General features: G+C 39.1%; 2 protein-coding genes across 7 annotated transcripts in view; one reads left to right on the forward strand and one right to left on the reverse strand.

The window, feature by feature from the left end:
• The window catches only part of wizb (WIZ zinc finger b), a 46,765-nt gene extending 33,189 nt beyond the window's left edge, over nucleotides 1-13,576 (reverse strand). The window contains exons 1-7 of one of the 5 annotated variants that reach the window (XM_077499971.1): nucleotides 13,018-13,576; nucleotides 12,290-12,467; nucleotides 9,948-10,149; nucleotides 9,633-9,708; nucleotides 3,918-4,066; nucleotides 2,374-3,834; nucleotides 1,857-2,300 (exon numbers count right to left, since the gene is read on the reverse strand). In XM_077499971.1, coding sequence (XP_077356097.1) covers nucleotides 1,857-2,300; nucleotides 2,374-3,834; nucleotides 3,918-4,066; nucleotides 9,633-9,708; nucleotides 9,948-10,149; nucleotides 12,290-12,400 — 2,443 coding nt within the window. In that variant the 5' untranslated portion in view covers nucleotides 12,401-12,467; nucleotides 13,018-13,576. Of the gene's footprint in view, nucleotides 1-1,856; nucleotides 2,301-2,373; nucleotides 3,835-3,917; nucleotides 4,067-8,469; nucleotides 8,586-9,632; nucleotides 9,709-9,947; nucleotides 10,150-12,289; nucleotides 12,471-13,017 lie in introns of those variants that run through there. The other 4 variants (XM_077499961.1, XM_077499994.1, XM_077499987.1 and 1 more) reach the window with 4 other exon arrangements.
• Nucleotides 12,859-19,392, forward strand: trappc5 (trafficking protein particle complex subunit 5). Of its 2 annotated transcripts, none has more exons than XM_077500017.1 (3): nucleotides 12,859-13,167; nucleotides 15,678-15,950; nucleotides 18,004-19,392. In XM_077500017.1, the coding sequence occupies exons 2-3, from the start codon at nucleotides 15,681-15,683 to the stop codon at nucleotides 18,298-18,300; spliced, it is 567 nt and encodes a 188-aa protein (XP_077356143.1). In that variant the 5' UTR covers nucleotides 12,859-13,167; nucleotides 15,678-15,680; the 3' UTR covers nucleotides 18,301-19,392. The 2 variants fall into 2 exon arrangements, with proteins under 2 accessions (XP_077356143.1, XP_077356134.1); XM_077500008.1 differs by lacking the exon at nucleotides 12,859-13,167 and adding an exon at nucleotides 14,522-14,650.
• Nucleotides 19,393-20,050: the final 658 nt, after the last annotated feature.

Raw genomic sequence — 20,050 nt, forward strand, 5'->3', positions numbered from 1 at the left:
ACTAATTTGCATTTTTATATAGTGCCGTGGAGAGGGAGGGGTTTGGCAAGCCAACATTTCTGCACCGATTGAGATGTATGAAAGGATTGTGCTTGGATTCATGTGTGCACAGTTACAAATTCTTACATCTGGATTTTTTTTGTGCGTGTGATGTTTAAATGGATTCAGTCGTACGTCGTAATTCCGCATGAAAACCACACACTCTAAAAGAGAATTGTTGAAGCAATTTGAAATTAAGATTACAAATTGAATTGTTCACCCAAAAAAAAAAAAAGCTTAAAAGACACGATTGAATTAAGTTAATCCAAAGTGAATATATTAAATTTAATTAATTAGGAATTCATTAAACTTTATATATTTGGATTAATTTTGGAGTAGTTGAATTCAAGTAGATATAAGTTTAATGAACTAATAATTAATTAAACTTAATATATTTGCTTAGAATTCATTAATTGTGAGTTCATTAAACTCAATACATTCACTTTGGATTAATTTAATTCAAATAAATATAGGTTTAATGAACTAATAATTAGGGCTGTCAAAGTTAAAGCGTTAATAGATTAATTAATCACAGAAAAATGTCAAATTAATCACATAACGCAGATTAATCGCACTATTTTTTTGGATTGCACTTAAACCTTAACGTAACCGTGGATGGTTACATTGAAGGCTGCGCAGGTCGCCTGTTGTTCCAAAATGAGCGGAGTGACTCCAGTTGGTGTGCTCAGTGGTAAATTTCGCTTTAGAAAACACCCCGACGGGACTTTAGATAAAACAAAAGTAATTTGCGTTTAATTAATAATTGCTGAATTGCACCCAATTGATATGAAGCTGTTACGTTTTGAGCAATACACGCATGCATGCAATTGCGTACATGCATTTAAGCAATGTTTGCAAATGACATTCAGATAATAAAATGCCTTAATGTCAAAATATTACGGTATTTTGTATTTATTTTACATTACGCAAATACGTGAGTAATTTAGCTGATTAATCGTGATTAATCAAAATTTAAAAGTGTGATTAATCAGATTAAAAATTTTAATCGTTTGACAGCACTACTAATAATTAAACTTAATATATTCACTTTGGATTCATTTAATTGTATGCTACCAATTGAAGCAATTTTTTTATGTTGGTCAACAATTTGTAATCCTAAATTGGTTCAATAATTCTCTTTTTAGAGTGCAAAAGCTTTGTACATGAGGCTCCTGGTACTTAACATACTCCTCAGTATGTAAGCTGAGTAATAACATTAATATTTCCTGAGCATCATAAGTTTCTCTATGTATTCAAGACATGTCGGAGTGTTCCTGTGCTTAACAAAAAAAAAAAAAAAAAAAAAAAAAAAAAAAAAAAAAAAAAAAAAAAAAAAACGTCGTGTCTCAGTTTTTCTTGAAATTAGCCGGTTTTGTGCCCAGATTTTCTCTTCAGGTTTGACTCGGACTGAGTTGGTGACAGAAAATTTTCTCCTTACAATTTGTGCCACTTCAGAAACCTACAAAAAAAAAAAAAAAACACAACAACAACAACAACAACAACAAACTAACAAATTTTGATGTCAAGCCATGGGCTGAAAGATTTCATCCTGTGAGCCACAAATGGTCCAACAGCCATGAGTTTGAGACCCCTGCTTTATACGGTTTTCATCATATTATTCTTCGTAAGAGATCGCAGTTTTATGGAATTTGCCATTTTAGGAGACACAATCTTACCATAAAAATCTGTATATTATAGCATGCTTACAATAGTGTCTTACGTTTGCTTCGTGTCTGCTGGACTTCCTTTCCAATAAAAAATAAACAACATCTTGATGAGTTTTGTGAATTCACTTTAACAATTTAAAAGATGCTGACCTTTTTTCTTCTTCTTCTGATAGGAAAAGCGCTTCTCAATAGCGTTGACCTCCTCTGGCGAGATGAAGTGGCGGACATTGTAGCTGACGCCCACCCGGTTCAGGTGGCCCCTCACGTGATTGGCGAGGCCAATGCCGTTATGGAATCGATCGGGGCAGTAGGGGCATTTCCTTTCCACGCTCTTCAGAGCCTCTGAGACCTCATCCATCTCATCTTCGACATCATCTAAGATGTCCCCGGACAGCAAACGTCGCACACGCTCTTCGTCAATGTCGTCGTCATCACCCTCATCACTCTCAATTTCTGTAAGGGGAGCAGCAATCCGGTTGCTTCTCCTCAAAACAAAAACCTTACTGCCAATCTCATCTTCTTGCTCATCTTTCTCTTTAAAACTATTCCTCATCTGGGGAGATATTGCAGCACTCAGCTGCTCTGGACAATCATCTGCATAAAAAGAGAAAACAAGGGTACAGTTGAGGTTTTAAATATTTCATTGTGGTATTTCTTTGAGCCTCACCTGGATTAGATCTAGCTCTGGTGCGCCCTTTCACCCCAACCTTCTCAGGATCAATCTCAGGGCTCTCGTTCCCATCCCCCTCATTCCCCGGAAACTCGTCTTCATTTGGTCTAGACCCAAGCTTTGCCCTCCTACTGAACCTCCTGTTCTTATTACTTCCAAGGACTACCTGGGTTGCCACATCGTTCTCGGAGGTGTCAATTCCTTGGCGGCCTTTGGTTTGACACGGGTTGGGCAGGGATATAGAGTCGTGGGAATCTAATACGGGCTTTGAAACACAATCATAAAACGAATGGCTGGACTCAGAATCAGCCTGTCCACTGCAGATGGAGTCCAGTCCAGAGTGAGCCTGTTTTCTCTGACACTTTGTTATGGAGTGACTTGAGCCAAGAGGAGATGAACATGACGGGGGATCAGGAGAGGAGGAGCTGGACTTAAATACTAAAGTGGATTTTTTTCTCATGTGTGTCTTGGTGTGATTAGCAAGTGCCTGGGAGGTTCTTGTGCTGAAGTTACATTGAGTGCAAACAAAGCGGCGGCGGTACAAGACAGCCTGGGGTTGGAATGTGGTCCCAAAAGAACCGGAAGGACTTTGAGGTGTGTTTGATTCCAGAGCCACATGTTCACTGTCTGATTTTGAAACTGCAGCCTGGTACAGTGGACAAGTGTCTGACACCTTGCCGGGAGTAGGAACCGGACTCATATTTTGTGGGCTTTCGTGTTTTATAGTGTCTGGTCTTTCTTTTGCCTTCTCATTCGTATTCAGTTTCTCGATTTCTGCCAGGATCTTGACACGGGATTCCTGGTGCCTTTTTTGGTGGTCGGCTAGTACGACAGAATCCGGCAGGTCCCATCCGCACTCGGTACACTGAAAACGTTCCGAAGCTTCGTCACCTGTTTGTCGGTGCTCAATCATGTGCTCTTTTAGGTGGACCTGTTTGTTGAAGTATATGCTACATTCCACACAAGTGAAAATATCTGTACCATGCTCAAGATTACAGTCTTCGTGCTCATCTGCTTTTTCTTCTCCATCTCTCATCATGATTGGATCTTCGACCAATCCCTTCCCAAAATCCTCAAAATGGTCTGATCCTCCACTTTGACCCGGAGGTGCCAATTCAGCATGTAGTGATCTTTCAGGACTCCCACTTGATTGTGTAGCAGCCTCAGGAGATGCGTGTAGTAAGGTTTCAGTGAAGGGCCTGAGTAGGACTCTCTTCTTTCTGCACCTCTGGATGAGTGTAGTGTGAGCCCATGGGCCAGGAGAGGGACTCTCAGGTTCAGAGTCTCCTGTAAAGGTGTACACATCCATCTCGTGCACCTTGGTATCTTTTCCCTCTCGGCTTATCTCTCCCTCCCTTTTGTCTGTGTCCTCCTCCATCTGGCAAGCATCATTTGGTTTGATTTTGCAGAGGGCGACCTCAGCTCCCACAGATACGGTACAGTCATGGCTACCTCCTACTGTGAACCAAAAGTTGTGAATGAAAAAGAGCCCTGCAGAAAAGTGTGGAAAACAGATTTTCTTCTGCTATGTGGGTTCTTACATTCTGTTGGGCCAAGCTGAGATGTATTTGGTTCTTCTTTTTTTGTGCTTTCTTCACTTTCCTTGCACACCTCCCCAGAGACACACAGACCAGCCTCAAGCTCCAAGTGCTGCAATTTTCCAGGTTCTTTGTCATCCTCAAGGTCAACTCTGGACAGTGCCCAAAAGAACACACACACTGTATATAAATATACTGTATATATTATATAGATATATACTCTTAGTATGTGCATATATGTATAGTGTATATACATATACACACACACTATGAGTATATAGTATACATAGACGTCTGCAATTTAATAATTACTACAGAGATTAGATTAATATGTATCAGGTGTTGGTGAAGTCAATCACTTTAAATGACCAAGTGGGGAGATCAGTGACTATACAAAAACAACTCAGGGATTGTCCACAGCAATATAAAAAATACAAAACAAACTTAGAATAGTGATAATTTTATTTGAAAAGATAAATGAGATTGGAAAAGTAACCTTGGATAATTGTGACTGAATACAGTATTATGTAAATAACAAAATCAATGTATTGCCCCACACACAATGTGATGAGAACTCAAAAAGACAAAGCATTCTACAGTATAGTGTATGACCATAAAGGGACACTTCACTTATTTAGCCCATTATAACAATAAAAAGTTATTATTTTGTCTGTAATTAATTTGATACTTTCATTATTTTTTACGTACAATTAGTACCTTTAATAACACATTTTGCAACTTGCTGTCGACTGAAAATGACATCACAAGGGGTCAAGTAACCAATCATAGCTCACCTGTTTTCTAGGTGTGGTCATGTGACATTCACAAGCTGAGCTGTGATTGGTTACCTGAGCCCTTGTGATGTCATTTTCAGTCGACAGCAAGTTGCAAAATGTGTTTTAAAAAGGTACTAATTGTAAATGAAAAATAATGAAACTATCAAATTTATTATAGGCAAAATATTAATGTTTGACTGCCAAAAATGGTTAAATAAGTCAAGTATCCCTTTAAGAAAATAACTCAGTGGGGAGACAATTAGGGGAAATGCTTCAATTAGCTAGCTATATTTAATTCTGCAGCAATGGGAAAACATCATGTGAACTGGTGAGTACAAATTGGCTATGTTTCATGGTGATTGGCATGCCTTTGGTCAGTTTCAGGTTCAACAACATTATGTCCTTAAAATTAGGTCAACTGACCACTTGAATGGATGAGCAGGTTCTTCGCCCATCAATGGATGTTTGCTTTTTCCGATTGAACTGTGCTTAAAAAAAAAAAGGGATTCCATCTGTCCATTTTCTATCTACCACTTGTTGTGCTCAGTCACCACATGGCACATATCCCAAATGTTTTCAAGTGAAAAGCAGACTCCACTGTGGACTAATCCCATTGGTCATTAAATGGGACTCAATCCCATGCCAACAGAAAAAAATGTCTGGGAGCGAACCACAACACTATAAATGACCCAATACCCTGAATCACAAGGGTAAAATAGTGAACGGGTAGTTCAGGGAGGATGAGACTTTTTCACACATGGACTGGCCACCACAGAGTCCAGACTTGAACCTAAATGCCAATATTTGGGACTTATCTTAGTCCTTAAGAGCTGCACTTTGTAACAATTTGCCCAAAAAATATCTTCACAAAAGCTTTTTTATTTTTTATATATACTTGTATTTGTTCGTGTACATGGAGAAGGGTGTGTGCAGTTTCTTTTTTTTTGGCCACAGGTGGCAGTAGCATTTTTTTTCCTGTGTTCAGTAGCTCAAACTGAAAATTCATTGTCCTTCATTTGATTCGGCAGTGTGTATGAACATTAATAATCAATGAGATCTCATTCCCTGGGGAAAAAACATGAAGCTAAGTATCAATAATAATGACAAAACCTGCACAGCTAACCTTGCTCTCGCAAGATGAATTCTCACGGTATTTGTGAGTTCACACACTCTGAAGAATATATCTTGTACAGGCCCCGCTGAAACGTTTGTTTTAGGTCGGCCCAGTCGTCGGCGTTGTTTAGGGCAGGATGAAACCAATAAGTACCAATGGTTGGGGGGGGAACAAACAAACCTAACAGACGAATGGATGCTGCAATTAATTCTGTTCTCGCAGAATTACTCACCGTTTCCTTGTTATTTGAACAGCGAGAGGCGCTACGTGCATTTTTATCTGGTAAAGATATTCACGCTAACAAACAAACACTAATTTAATTAATATGCAAAAATATATATATGTTCTACCACATCTACGTACATTTGTATTTTATAATTGTAAGTCTAGTTCTCCGCTAGCTGCTCTGAGCCACTCATGCTAGTTCCTGCTTGCCGGGATCCTCACCTGCTCGCTCATTCCTATATTAATTGGTAGGAACTGGTAAGACGCTTCTGAAGTGTGGTCTCTCTGAGGCACTGTAGTGCGCTTGCTTCAAAATTCTTGCATTCTATTAGTTCACCCCTAGAGGGCCATAAATTCTACACACTGGGGCATATTCACTAAGAATGTGCTGCGTCCGGTAATAGCATGAAATATTGCACCACAACTGCACCCGCAGTCTGCGTCCAGTTACCCACCTATTCACTAAGGATATTGCTCTAATCATATACCGGCGCAAACGCCCACAAAACTGACAGCTTGGAGAAAATGTGCACCTGATTTACCACACATAGCAACGGATTTGCGCCAACAACATGGTTGTTATAGTCACAGTTGCGAGAAAGATGACATTATCAGAAAGCGAGGTTAGACCGAGAGTAAGCGTTTAGAGCGCCGTACAGAGCAGAGAGGATCACAACTACGTCATTCATTCATAAAATACAAATTATTGGTGCGATCGTTTTTTAAAAATATATTTTCAGAGGTTGGCGTGGGCGTACAGTATGCATCTGGCACGTAAGAATGATCGTAAAATGCCTCCCTGCCATTGCCGATCAGCCCGGGTTACGTTATGTGTACTAAACTAACACGGAAATATTTCCCCGTCTCTCTCTCTTTCTCTCCTCTCTGCGTGATCGGCCGCGCATGTTGTGCTGCAAATGGCATGCACTGCCGGAGATCGAGGTGCGTCAGGTTAATACATGCTTTCCAAAAACGTTATTTGCGTCACGCAAACGCGGTGTGGCTATTTGCGCTGGCGTTAGTAAATTAGACGCTGCATATCAATGAGTCTCATTTGCATTGGGGTGGGCATATTTTGCGTCAAATGTATGCAAATTACCAATTTACATACGCAAATAACACCGGCGCACTGTGACGCAATCTGTTTGGCAGAGCACTTAGTGACGGATTTCCCCATCTGCGCGTGTTTAGTGAATAAGGTGCTCCCTAATTGTTCCATTTTTGCCGGTTAGTGCGGTGCAAAGGCGACGCAAACCTTTAGCGAATAGGTCCCACTGTCTTTTTAACATAACCTGTTCAAATCGGGATTCATCCCTTTCTTCCTGAGTCGCGATTCTGTATAAGCAGCACAAGCATAGAATGCCGGGCGTTCAAGTGATTTCACCAATATTTCGGCTTCAGCATGAGTAATTGAGTCATGATCAGTGTTGCCACAGTTACCTTGAAAAAAGTAACTTAGTTACTTTACTGATTACTTGGTTTTAAAAGTAACTAAATTGCGTTACTGATTACTTGATTTTAAAAGTAACTAAGTTAGATTAAAAGTTACTTTTTTAGTTACTTTCAGCAGCTGCCGATAACACCATCTCAACATAAAAATAATGCAGTAGAAACGGAGTTCCAAATACTTTATTGAAAGTGCATTTTTAACATGAAAATAAAGGGTTTTTTTATGAAAAACAAAATAGGCAGTCTCTCTTGACTTCTTGTAACGTAAATACTTTTTATAAAACAAAAAATAAAAATCTATCCAGGTTGAAAATGAAAATCCCCTAAATTCCTCTATTGTTTGTTTGTTCCGCTATTCCAGTGTGTACACATGTATCAGTTTAAATATTTATTAGTAGTTATTGACAGTTATAATTGTTTTTTGGTTTGTTTGTTTTTTCTCTTCAAAATAAGGATCAGGAAAACAAAAGGTTGATAATTTAATGTTAAATATAAATATTTAACCTTTAGACAGACACCAACACAATTAAACAGAATATTTGCACATTGTGAAGTATTTCAGAAACATAAATTTAAGACATGAAATAAACCTACCGTCCAGCCAAAAGAAATATGAAGCCACCTTATGGAACAATAAATCTATCAAACACATTTTAACCACTTAATATATGCAAAAATATTTCCAAAAGTTCATTTCCCTTTTTAATCAACAATTTTTGTATTTAACAATTTTTTTTTCTTTTGTCATCACTTTCATTTTTGGTTAATGTATGACATCTTTTTTTGTTTTTTTAATCTGAGACACGATGATGACCACAGAATCACTACTGTTTATATTTTGTTTTTTGGGCTGTCGTAATCGCGGGCACGTCTCAGTTCTCCTATCTGCTGCTCATGCTAGTTGTAGACATTGACAGGGAGCCACAAACTGAGAAATGAGATACTTGCAGTGTGCTTTTAGCTTAGCTGGTGTGTTGGCTGTGGGACATACCTGTGTTGTTTGAATCCATGCATTGGATCGTCACGGGAGTTATTCTTTTTGGCTCGCGCGCAGTACCAACGCCGAGTGCACCGAGAGGACTCGATAGCCATGGGAAATACCGAGATGTACGGCACCGGCTTCTGCTAACTGTCTCCATTTGTATGTTTTCACTCGTTGCGCGCGCGCGCGCCGTGTCGCGAGCACGGAAACACGGAAGTAGCTTGAATGGTGATGCTACTGAAATGTAAACAAAACAAGTAGAGCACGGCGCAGAACTCTTGCTATTGTTATGAAAACCATAAAGCCTCACTCGCAACCGATACGGTCGTTTAGCTCCCCTTGACGAACGATGGTTCGGTCGAATCGTTTTTTTGTTCCACCCCTACTGAAAACGTAACTTGTCTGACGTCACTCCCCCTGGCGAGAGGGCGGAGACGACCTCATCCCATAATGCTTCACGGACCAGTTGAGGATGGAAATAAATTATTTTTTTTTACCACTTTTATGGTCCATAATACACACTTTTTTTGTTGTGTTGTGTGCCTGTTGGTTAATAAAACTAGTAGTAAAAGTATCATCACTTTTGTTTTGAATGTGCAAACCATTCATGACCAGACCATGGCTGAATTCAGTGTGGTGATCAATGACTTCTGCCTCATCTTCGTAGTTAGCAGTAGTTGTTTGTGACTGTTACAACAGTCAGATAGTTTGCCTTCTTCATGAAAATGTGGAGTAACGCATTGATTCTCTGGACAGTAACTTTAATCAGACTACTTTGTAGAATAAAGTAACGCGTTAGACTATTAGTTACTTTAGAAAGCAACTTTTTTGAGTAACGCGTTACTTAGTTAGTAACGCGTTACCGGCAACACTGGTCATGATGATTCCCATATATATGGAGAATGTTGTGATGGCGGGACAACAGAGTGTCACTGTCCAACAATTATTTATATGTCACACCAGATGCTGGCATTGATATTTTCATGTTTCTAACTGATTTCAGGTAGTTTTCTCACTGTGAAATCAAATGAACATCCCTCCCTTTCAGGTCTGTGTAAGCCGGATCATTGCCAGACATTCATTTACTGCTCTGATGAGGCCATTTTACAAAATCCTTGTGTAAAAACAGTTTTAGCTTATATTACAGTACACCACAGTACCACCTTCCTCACCTGGGTCCAGAGGAAGGAGATCCTGGGCTGTGAGCAGCCAGACCATGAGGGTTAGAAAAATGCTGCAGCTCCTCCTCTGACGTATAACAGCACACACAAACCACAGAAACAATCACTTCACAGCCAAACAGTTAAAATCCACAGTTACATTGTCTTATAAAATGGCTGAGACATAGAGGGAGAACTAAGAGACTTTTGTTTACAAGAAGACTGAATCACATTTAAAACAATAAGAAGACGACAATGATAATGACTGAATTGTTCTTGACTACAAAGTTGCAAAATGTTTACAGGATATGAAAAGTGATGTGTTACCATTAAGTGTTTCTTTCTCCGAGTCAGAGTCCCAGCTCAGGGAGGAAGGAAAGGCTGAGGACCTGAATCTCCTCTGTGCACTCCTCGCTGGGTCTGCGCTGTGCTCAGAGCCCTCGGTCTGCTCGGGACCCTCATCTCCATCGTGACCTTGTGAGCCTTTAGCAGACGTCGGGCCGTCGCTCACATCGGAAGAATGTGAGGACTGGAGACAAGAATACAAGATATATACGATATATGTATCAAGCAGTCACTATCGCAGGTTAAAATGGAACTGATTTGTTGACGTTACTCTTAAAAAAAACATTGTATTTTAAAGATACAGTAGTTTAGTGATTGATGTGATCAACTGGTGAACTGATATAACCCACATTTTGCCCCAAATTAGTTGAGATTGGTTCCAGTTTACAATCCTAATGAGAATATTTGGTACAGAAAATCGATGGATGGATTACATAAAAAAAAAAAAAAAAAAAAAAAAACACCATCAGTCCCCAGTATTCTATTTAAACCACCTAGTGGGTGTGACTGGCCTATGTATTTTTCCCCACTGGACTATGGGGCACAAAGGATTGTGCTTTACAAGTTCTGCCTAGCAACCAACAAATATGTGGTCCAACAAGAACAAATAATCCAAGTGCAGCTGTTGCTCTACGGTGCCATACAAAAGTCTACACCAACACTTAGATTTGTTGTTTTAGTAATCTACAATTGTTGCAAATAGAAACAGGTTTGTATAGCCAGGGCAGAATTTGAAGCGAGATCCATCCAATTTCGAATGCGCTTGTTATTTTGATGGCATTTTATACAACTTTTGCCAGCCAATTATATGGAACTTATAAACAAATAATCATTTACAGTCAAAGTTTTCAATGAACCTTAATATGCATGTTTTTGGTCTGGGGAAGTAAAACTAACACAAGTCTTGACTTTTAACTATCAGTTTGCTTGATTTTCTGTGTCCTAGTATAGTATGGGGGCGGGAATTCATAAGCTTCATGCGTCTTCCTGCCAGCCCTTTTTCTTTTCGGTTATTACATGTTGTAATTGTATGATGAAATGTTTGATTGTCATAATGCTGTCCGAAAGGAAAAATGAATAAATAAATGAAATCAAATCAAATCAAGTAAAAGGAGAAAAGAAAACTCTACAAAGAAAGGCCGGAGTGGAGATTTGAACCTTGAACCTCAAAACTGTGTGGCAGATGTGCTAACCACTAGCTTACCATGCTACCCTACAATTATTACAGCTTTGCTACAACAACAGTGGCTTATACTGCTGCTAAGTAGTAGTATTTCAGTCAACCTTTATTATAGATCACATATTGTTTATGTTGTCTGTGTGATTCATAACATTGTCTATGACAGTGGTTAGAAAATGGGGTATTTGTACCACCTGGTGTTAAGTGAAGGTGCTCCAGGGGGTAGGTGAGATTTTAAAATAGATTTTAATAGTAGGGCGGTACGGTGTTTGAGTGGTTAGCACGTCCGCCTCCCAGTATTGAGGACGTAAGTTCGAATCCAGGCTTCGGCCTTCCTGGGTGGAGTTTGCATGTTCGCCCCGTGCCTGTGTGGGTCTTCTCCGGGTACTCCGGTCTCCTCCCGCATTCCAAAGACATGCTTGGCAGGTTAATTGAACACTGAATTGTCCCTAGGTGTGATTGTGAGTGCGGATGGTTGGTTGTCTATGTGTACCCTGCGATTGGCTGGCGACCAATTCAGGGTGGACCATGCCTACTGCCCAAAGCCAGCTGGGATAGGCTCCAGCACACCCTGCGACCCTTGTGAGAGTAAGCGGTCAAGAAAATGGATAGATTTTAATAGTATATGTGAATATTTCAGAAAAATATAAGTTCATAGAATGAATTTCCTATTCAGTAGGCTATCAATTTCAGTATTCTAAAAATCCAGCATCTTCCCCATACAGAATGGCTCGACCCACCTTGTCAAATGTCATCTGTCAATCACTGGAAAACTTTATTTAAAATTCAGTTAATCATTTCAGAACAGAGCTACACTATGATCCAAAAAAGATGACACTTAATGTTGATAATATTTTGAATCTGGAGGAATCTTTACTTATTTATTTATTTCCAAATAGTTCAAGAGATCACATAAATACAAATAGAGTTCCAAAATGTAATAAATCAGACGATGACGGCCCAGCACTCGGTTTCAAGCCCCCCCAATCAGAAATGTTTTGTGCTTGTTAAGGGGTGCTTGGCTGAATAAATATTTCACAGGCGGTACGTCTGAAAAAAGGTTTGAGAACCACTGGCCTATGACATGCCCCACCATTTTCCCCAACCTTAAATGACAGGAGTGACAGTGACATGAGGGCTTTACCTGCTGTAAGGTGCAATTAAGGAAGGCTGGGGTGACAGGGTTTTGTGCAGAGTTCAAAGGTTGGGGCACATAGCTGGTCCCTGGGGTCAGGGGTTGCCCTTCTGGCTCCATTATCCCCCCCAGAGAACAGTATGGAGTCCCACTATTGAGCAGACTGTCTACATTGTGCACTCCTTGTCTTCTGCAAACATATAAACAGGAAGAAAAAAAAAAGTGGTAAGTTACTTTTTGTGCCTTCAACCCTCATATATTACCCAACATTGATTGCATTCACTTGCATGACAAAACACAGTTGGTGTGTTAATACCAGGTATGTGAGACAATGCAGAGTTGCAGAATGTTCATGATTTAGCTGTCCTCAGTATATCCCCCCCCCCACCCACCAGCAGCAGCAGCAGCAGCAGCGGCAGAGCAGCTGTATAGGCCTGTCTGACCCATTTTCACAATATGTCTGCTCTTTTAAAAGAGACAGGATACCCGAATGGTTACATAAAGATGTGGCGTTTATATGCAGGCCCGCGTCCTCTCTGTCCCTTTAGAGTCAATAAGAAAATAGCCGAGACGTCAAAAGGTGCAACGGCTTTGCTTGGCTGCGCGTTAGCTCAAACCAAGTACGTGGCCGGTGTTGTTGATCGCTCCATGTCAGGTCATCTGAACCACGACGCAATGCACGGTACCTTTTAAAACCACAAAATCATCGGCTACAATTTCACCCGGAAAGTACTCACTGATGTCGGCCTGGTTAGCGGATCCAGGGGAAGGAGTCGCAGCCTAAGCGGCGCTCGACATAGTTGAAGACCGAGCAAGAAGCTTGACACCCCGGAGACGATGCTCGCTCCAAGCCCCTGGCTGCTTACGTGCTCGAATCTGCTCTTAAGGTGTCACTGGAGACTGTTTTGAGATGTTTTGCATGGCTTTCTTGCAGCCGCCAGGCACAGGACTCCATGTTATTAGATTTGCAGGCACGCCACGGCGGCGGCGGCGGCGTACGTAACGTCGACTGGGAGGTGACGAGAAGTTGGAGTCCCCCTCCCAAGTTTATTAAGTTTCACTTCTAAATGTTTTTACTCGAGTCGTACCTTACATGCAAGAAAATTAGTATTGGATGCATGGCCTATTTTGTACATTTACCTTTAAAAAAAAATAATAAATACCCAAATGTGTAGTAGGGCATTTACTGGTTTACGGTATATAGTAGGGCAGTTTAAATACTTAAGTGGATTATTTACGTGAACAAATTTAAATGATATTGAAGGTTAAACTATCCATTGTGGTAGTGCAATTTATTAGTTTGGCTTGCTTAAACGCTGTTAAAAATGGCTCACTTGTATTTTATTCAATGCAAATTTAGTAGCAGGTGTATCCAGTTTAAAATTTGACACCCTCATTAAATTCGCTAAATATTGGAACGGAATGCCCGAGTAATAGGCTTTGAATGGTCCTTTAGCGGACCCTCGTGGCCATTACCGGAAGTGGAGTTATTATCAAGTAAACTATTTATAGTTAGACTAATTGAAGCCAAATGCAAAATTATATGTTGTTTCAAATACTGTATTTTTTTTTTTTTAAGTTTGCTGTACGTTGTCTATTTATGGTAGGGCTTTATTGAAACACGTTTGAAATGTTCTTATGTTACAAGAATAGGGCATCAACTGTAATAGAATATAATTAACCCATATAGTGTGGTAGTGTGGACTAAATCAGTGTTTTTCAGGGCACATTTTTTTTTACAATCACCAAAGAAAAATGTCACAAAAAGTGGATACAGGTAAGGAGGTAGGCCAAGACGATAAAAAAAGTACCTTCGTTATTTATTTATTTATGTATTTATTTATTTATTTATTTTAATGCGCCACAGTGATTGGTAATCGGCCCTCAAGATCCCAACTTTTATTGAGCAAAGGCTCTGCAAAATATCTCATGGATGTGGCACACCACACAAAAATGTCGCAAAAAGTGCATGCCCAGAATATATAGCCGTAGCTGTTATTTCGTGGAAAAGCATTTGATTATTTTACGCGTCACTTATGTCGTTGGCAGGAGTTTTCTTTTAATAAAGAAAAGTATTAAGGGAACTAACTGGTGACAATTTCGTGATGATAATCTCCCAGTGCATGCTAATTCAATTTGATTCAAACCTTTGTACTTGGAAAGATCATTCGGGACATTTTAGATGCCGTGACAGGACAGAAGCAAAACGAACAGGCATCATGAAATTCTAAAGCAAATGTAATTTGTATTGTTTTGGCGCTGCAGTCTCAAGCCGGAACTGTAGGGGGCGGTATACAATTTATAATGTCTGAGGTAATGTCACAAGACAAGTGCGACGAAGAAGGAAACGTACACATCCAGCACAATACGGTTAGTTTGGCTTCCAAACTGCTCCTCCACATTACACTGACATATTCAATTTGACCGCCATTTCATAGTTGAGCTACTAGTAAATAATAGAGATTTGTGGTTCCAATCCTGAGAGAACTGTTATGCCTTTTCCTCTTTATGAAACGACAGCTAGCTAGCTAGCTAGCTAGCTACCACTCAGTTAGTAGCGTTCGAATGACCTATTATAAACAATTATATAAAACGCAGTTCATAATATTCTGTTATAGAAAGTATAACTAAAATCGAAGTGTGATTAAAATCATTACCACTTGAAAGGCTTCTCAAATAATGTAATTGATTTCCAGGGAAAATGTTAGTTTGCCATTATACTAGAAGGAAGTAAGATATCCCCAAGAATAATTTTGTAAGAATATATTTGAGAGGAGCGCAAAAACAATTACAACTAGCTAAATAACCACGTTTTTCTCTTATTAATTGTTCGTAGACGTTCACTGTTCACCAAAAAAATAAATAGAAGAAGAAGTTATATTTGGCTTTGATTGAACTTTTAGGATGAACCTAAAATACTCAAAAAATTCTTTACGGGTTAATTTAATTTAACCTCTAGTCTAGTCTAAGTAATGAAGTCTACAAAATGATCATAAGCACCTCACCATTGTGAGACTTCACAGTTCACAGGATCTTCTCAGAGAGGAGTGGTAACTGGGTGTCATGAAGTGTCATCAGAACAATAGGGGGACAGAAAAAGTCACACAGCAAGTTTCAGATGTGAACGTTCTTGAAAATTAAAGGGAATAAAACACCCGCTGAAACATTGGACAGTTGTAACTTGGGGTGCAATCAAAAGTTTAAAAGACAGGTAAAGATAAGAGCAATTTAAGTTAACCTGTAAAGGTTGCGGTGCGTTTTAGGCTCATTCTGAAATTTCACCTGACTTCAATGAGTATCCCTGACTTTTTTTTTTTTTAGCAGTGTATGTATTTTAAATTGCATTTTCCATTTAGACATTGCAGATCCTCACATCATAATCATCTGTGTTTATCAGAAAATGGACACCCGGTTCACTCGAGGGAAATCCACCATCTTGGAGCGCCCCTTGACTAGACCCAAGACTGAAGTCAGTGTCAGTGCGTTTGCATTGCTGTTCTCAGAGATGGTCCAGTACTGTCAGAGCCGTGTGTACTCTGTTTCGGAACTGCAAACGCGCCTGGCTGACATGGGCCAGAGTGTTGGAGCTGGCATGCTGGATGTGCTGGTGCTGAGGGAGAAGAATGGCAAGAGGGAGACAAAAGTGCTCAACATGCTGCTGTTCATCAAGGTTTGTACTTTCAAAGGAGTCCAAAACTGTATTTACGTGCTACGAGAGTTGGGAATAGAGTTGTCACAAGAACCGATACTTCGGTGCCAAGTCGATGCCAAAATTCTGAAAATGTGACGGTACTGCCTTTTCTACAATACCCGAAGTATCGTTGGTATCGAGGTGGCATATCTGGCCACATCTTTTGTGTTGTTTTGGGGGATGTTTTTTTTTAATATATGTATTTTATTTGTTTTTTGTTTTTTTATATCCCACACGCGCTCACTCACGCAAGCAAGTAAACTGTTTTGGGGGTTGGATATGAGCGCTTATCTGGCAACCCACCTAACGTCTAATGACGTCACTTGACTACCCTCCCGCTGGAACAATAACAAGGAAGTAGAAAAAAAACTAAAAAACAAAAACAACAACAACAAAAAACAAGGAAGTAGAGCAACATGCGTGCAACATGGAAGTAGCCTGCACGTCTGCGTCGTCTTCAACTGCACCGGCCCCTCAATTAGTTGAGAAGAAAAACACCAAAAGTTGCGTATGACTTTGGATTTGAGGTTGATGCGCAGGGATTGAGATGCCGAAACCGTTTCCAGACGAAAGGGGAACACATCCAACTTAGCGAAACATGGACATCCAGACTTGTACAAAGAATTCAAGGCAAGTGCATTTGAATTCTCGTGTTAGCATTGTTGTCCATATCTAAACTAATAACGTTAGTATGATGACCCCACTTGCTTGGCGAAGTAACATTAGCATTATGTTCAGCCTCGTCTGTCCCGCATAATAAAGTTAGGAAATTTTGCCGGGCAGCTAATTTACTGAATCACATAAAGTAACATTAAACAATCCTAAAATAATATATCAAACGTTATTCGTTATTTTGTTCATTTGCGTGTGCGCGCGTCTGTGAGCGTGTGTGTGAGGCTCCGTGCTGAAACTGGTTGGTAAATAAGCAGCACAGTATGAGATTTTTATTTTTTAATGCTACATTCACTGTGATGCATTTTTCATTTTACAGTATTTTAGTGTTTAGTACTTATTGTTTGTTTATTTATTGAACATATAAACATAACATATAAATATAAACAAATAGTAAATAATAATTAAAAGAAGAAACTCACAGCAATTATTTGTGATGGTTTACATGTCCAAAGGGAGTAGGAAGAGGTTAAAAACTTATCTAGTCCTACTCCTTATTCTTTGTATCTTTTAACTTATTTCATTATTAAATCCAGTTAATTAACACATTACAATAAAAGAAAATGTGTAATCCTGCTCACGTAGGCAATTTCACTTTACCATATGTACAATTGTCAGTAGCATATGTACGGTACATGAATTTCTTAGGCATACCCAATAATAATACATCCTCATACTCACATATACAATGTTCATTACACTCACAATGGTACATTGAAATTTTTTTTATAACATTTCTCATTCAATTGTTCTAGCTCATGTCTGATTTAAATAATGCTCTTGAACTTTGCTTTGAAACATTTTTTTAAACTCAACAATTGACTTGCATCTTTTCAAGTCATGACGAAAATGATTCCACAAATGCACACCTTTTACAGAAACACACATTTGCTTAATATTTGTTCTTATTTTGATTTTTTTTGTAGACACTTGTACCCCTTATGTCATAAGGACTCTCTCTAATTTCAAATCGCTTCTGAATACTGTGGCAGAGTAGATTGTTGTAAGCGTTATACATTATATGTGCTATTACTGTACTTAGCTAGTACATGCACAGTATTTTAATTTAATGCTTTAAAGCTACATGCCAATTGTTCTGTTTAAGCACACAGTATCATTGTTTGTTGTTCACTTCTAATCAAGGAGTGAATGTTGAAGTACATGGAATTTATTGCTTATTTTCTATTTTTACCGTGGTATTGAAATGACATCGAGAATCGTGGAATTTCAGTGGTAACGGCATCAACAACTACATTTCTGGTATCGTGATATCCCTAGTTGGGAAGCAACAAAGTCTAACTATTTTCATTACATTTTTGGGATTGGTAAACTGCTTTGTTGTGCATTCTTTTCATTGTAGGTGAATGTATGGAAGTCTTTGTTTGGGAAGGAAGCTGACAAATTGGAGCAGGCCAATGATGATGACAAGACTTATTACATCATAGAAAAGGAGCCCCTCATCAACGCTTACATCTCTGTGCCCAAAGAGAACAGTAGCTTAAACTGTGCTGCCTTTACTGCAGGCATCGTGGAGGCCATCCTCACACATAGTGGCTTCCCCGCCAAGGTCACTGCCCACTGGCACAAAGGCACCACACTCATGATCAAGTTTAATGAGTCGGTCATAGCTCGAGACAAGGCTTTAGATGGCAGATAAGGACAGCGGGGAAAACTAGGGAGGTCCCCTCACCCCCCAATCAATGCAGGATAAACAACAATTTCATTCTGCACAATCTTGTAGTTACTTTAAAAAAAAAAAAATCATTTCAAGATTTGCTCCTGATTTACTATGTTGTAAGAGACTGCAGCCTCTTTCACACTGGCCAGCTAAGACGACATTTCCCCAGCTTTCTGTCCTGTGTGTAAGGGACCGATGCAGGATAGAATCTGAAGTGGACCCAGGAATTTTCCATCTTCCGATGTGGTATCTGAGGCGTACCATAGTGTGAAGTTTACCACCAAAGGCTCAGTGTCTACACCTCTTTATCAGGATAACTGCTCTTGTCACACTGCTGTATATAGGTATGGAATGATTTATTGTCTGGTCTTGGTGGGTTCTTCCTGAGAAGCACAGGCTAATATTCCATAAATCCATACCATGTGAAAACGGCTTGTGATAGGCATGGACAGCATCATAAAGAGAGAGAGAAAAAAGGCTTTAGTTGGTTCAGTTTTCTATATTTATCATGTCCTATTACATCATGAGCAAAATTCCAACTTGGCATATGGTATACTGATTACAACTGTTGTATTTGTCTATAATTTATATGTGATGTATTGCATTGAATCTGTTTATTTATATTAACTTGATGAACCAGTGAACGTTGTTTCATCTCTACATTTATTCTGGCAAAAATTATTTCTGATTTATGTTAATCTTTTTACTTGGGTAACGATAATAATCAGCATGATTGATGAGTATAATTGAGCATAAAAAAAATGTTGGGCACATGCTAAGGAGCCATTCTTGTACTAATTTACATGCTGAATAGACAAATTGTTATATATTCTATGGTGACTGTTTTTTTTTTTCTCCCCACACACAACAGTATGTGAAATTGTTATATGTAGTTTAACCCTTGGACAGACCGATACCAACACATTTCTTGCGTGTAGAGATAGAGTATAATCTTGAAATGTACTGTTGGCATCCCAGCTGTGTATGAAAACACAAACTGGTACATGAAGGATTTTATGATTGTTGATAGCAGTGAAAAGTTGATGGGAAAATAAACACATTTTTATGGAGGCCTACTGTGCTATAGTATTTAAATGTTGGTCATTATGGTGAAACTTGGAGAGCTAAGTTTATTCTTGAGGTGGTACTTTGTTTAAAAACCTTAGAGAACCACTAAGAGCTAACCACTGAAGAACCACTGCACCTTTGCAGAGAAGAAAATGGTTTTTATTTTCTAAATTAGGTAGGAATTGGCCTTCTGGAAATAAATGTTTTAAGTAGGGATGTTCTATACAACTTTTTTTCCAGACCGATACCATATGAGTACTCAACTTTTGAGTAGTCACTCAGTACATAAAATTCCCCAAAAAACAATCACAGATCATTTCAAGGCCGATATTCCCCAATGAATTTTTTTCCTAAAATTACATAACATAAATAGCAATTTTCTATTCTTCTCATTTATAGTTCCTGATTGTAAAACGGCCACTCTATCAGCCACCTTTGCTTCGCTCATCCTTAGTTTTAAGTGTAACCTTTATGAGTATTACTTTTTAAATGTAATTAAATAATTCATTTTAAATTTAATTAGTATGCATGACATTAGTATGCCTCTATTCATGCTGGTAAGAGCTCTCACCATTAAGTGTACCAGGAAAAAGAAAGGTATTGTCAGTTTCTGTAATTCTGATCATTCAGTTTCCTTGGCTTCTTAGAACATGTTCAAATA

Source organism: Festucalex cinctus, chromosome 1 (assembly GCF_051991245.1).
Source record: "Festucalex cinctus isolate MCC-2025b chromosome 1, RoL_Fcin_1.0, whole genome shotgun sequence".
Lineage (NCBI taxonomy): Eukaryota > Metazoa > Chordata > Actinopteri > Syngnathiformes > Syngnathidae > Festucalex > Festucalex cinctus.

Bases quoted from the DNA above. Each gene is read 5' to 3' on its own strand.
- trappc5 (XM_077500008.1), top strand. From the start codon at position 14,585: ATGTCTGAGGTAATGTCACAAGACAAGTGCGACGAAGAAGGAAACGTA. The intron at 14,651-15,677 runs GTTAGTTTGGCT...TGTGTTTATCAG, and splicing joins TACACATCCAGCACAATACG to AAAATGGACACCCGGTTCAC. The intron at 15,951-18,003 runs GTTTGTACTTTC...TTTTCATTGTAG, and splicing joins ACATGCTGCTGTTCATCAAG to GTGAATGTATGGAAGTCTTT.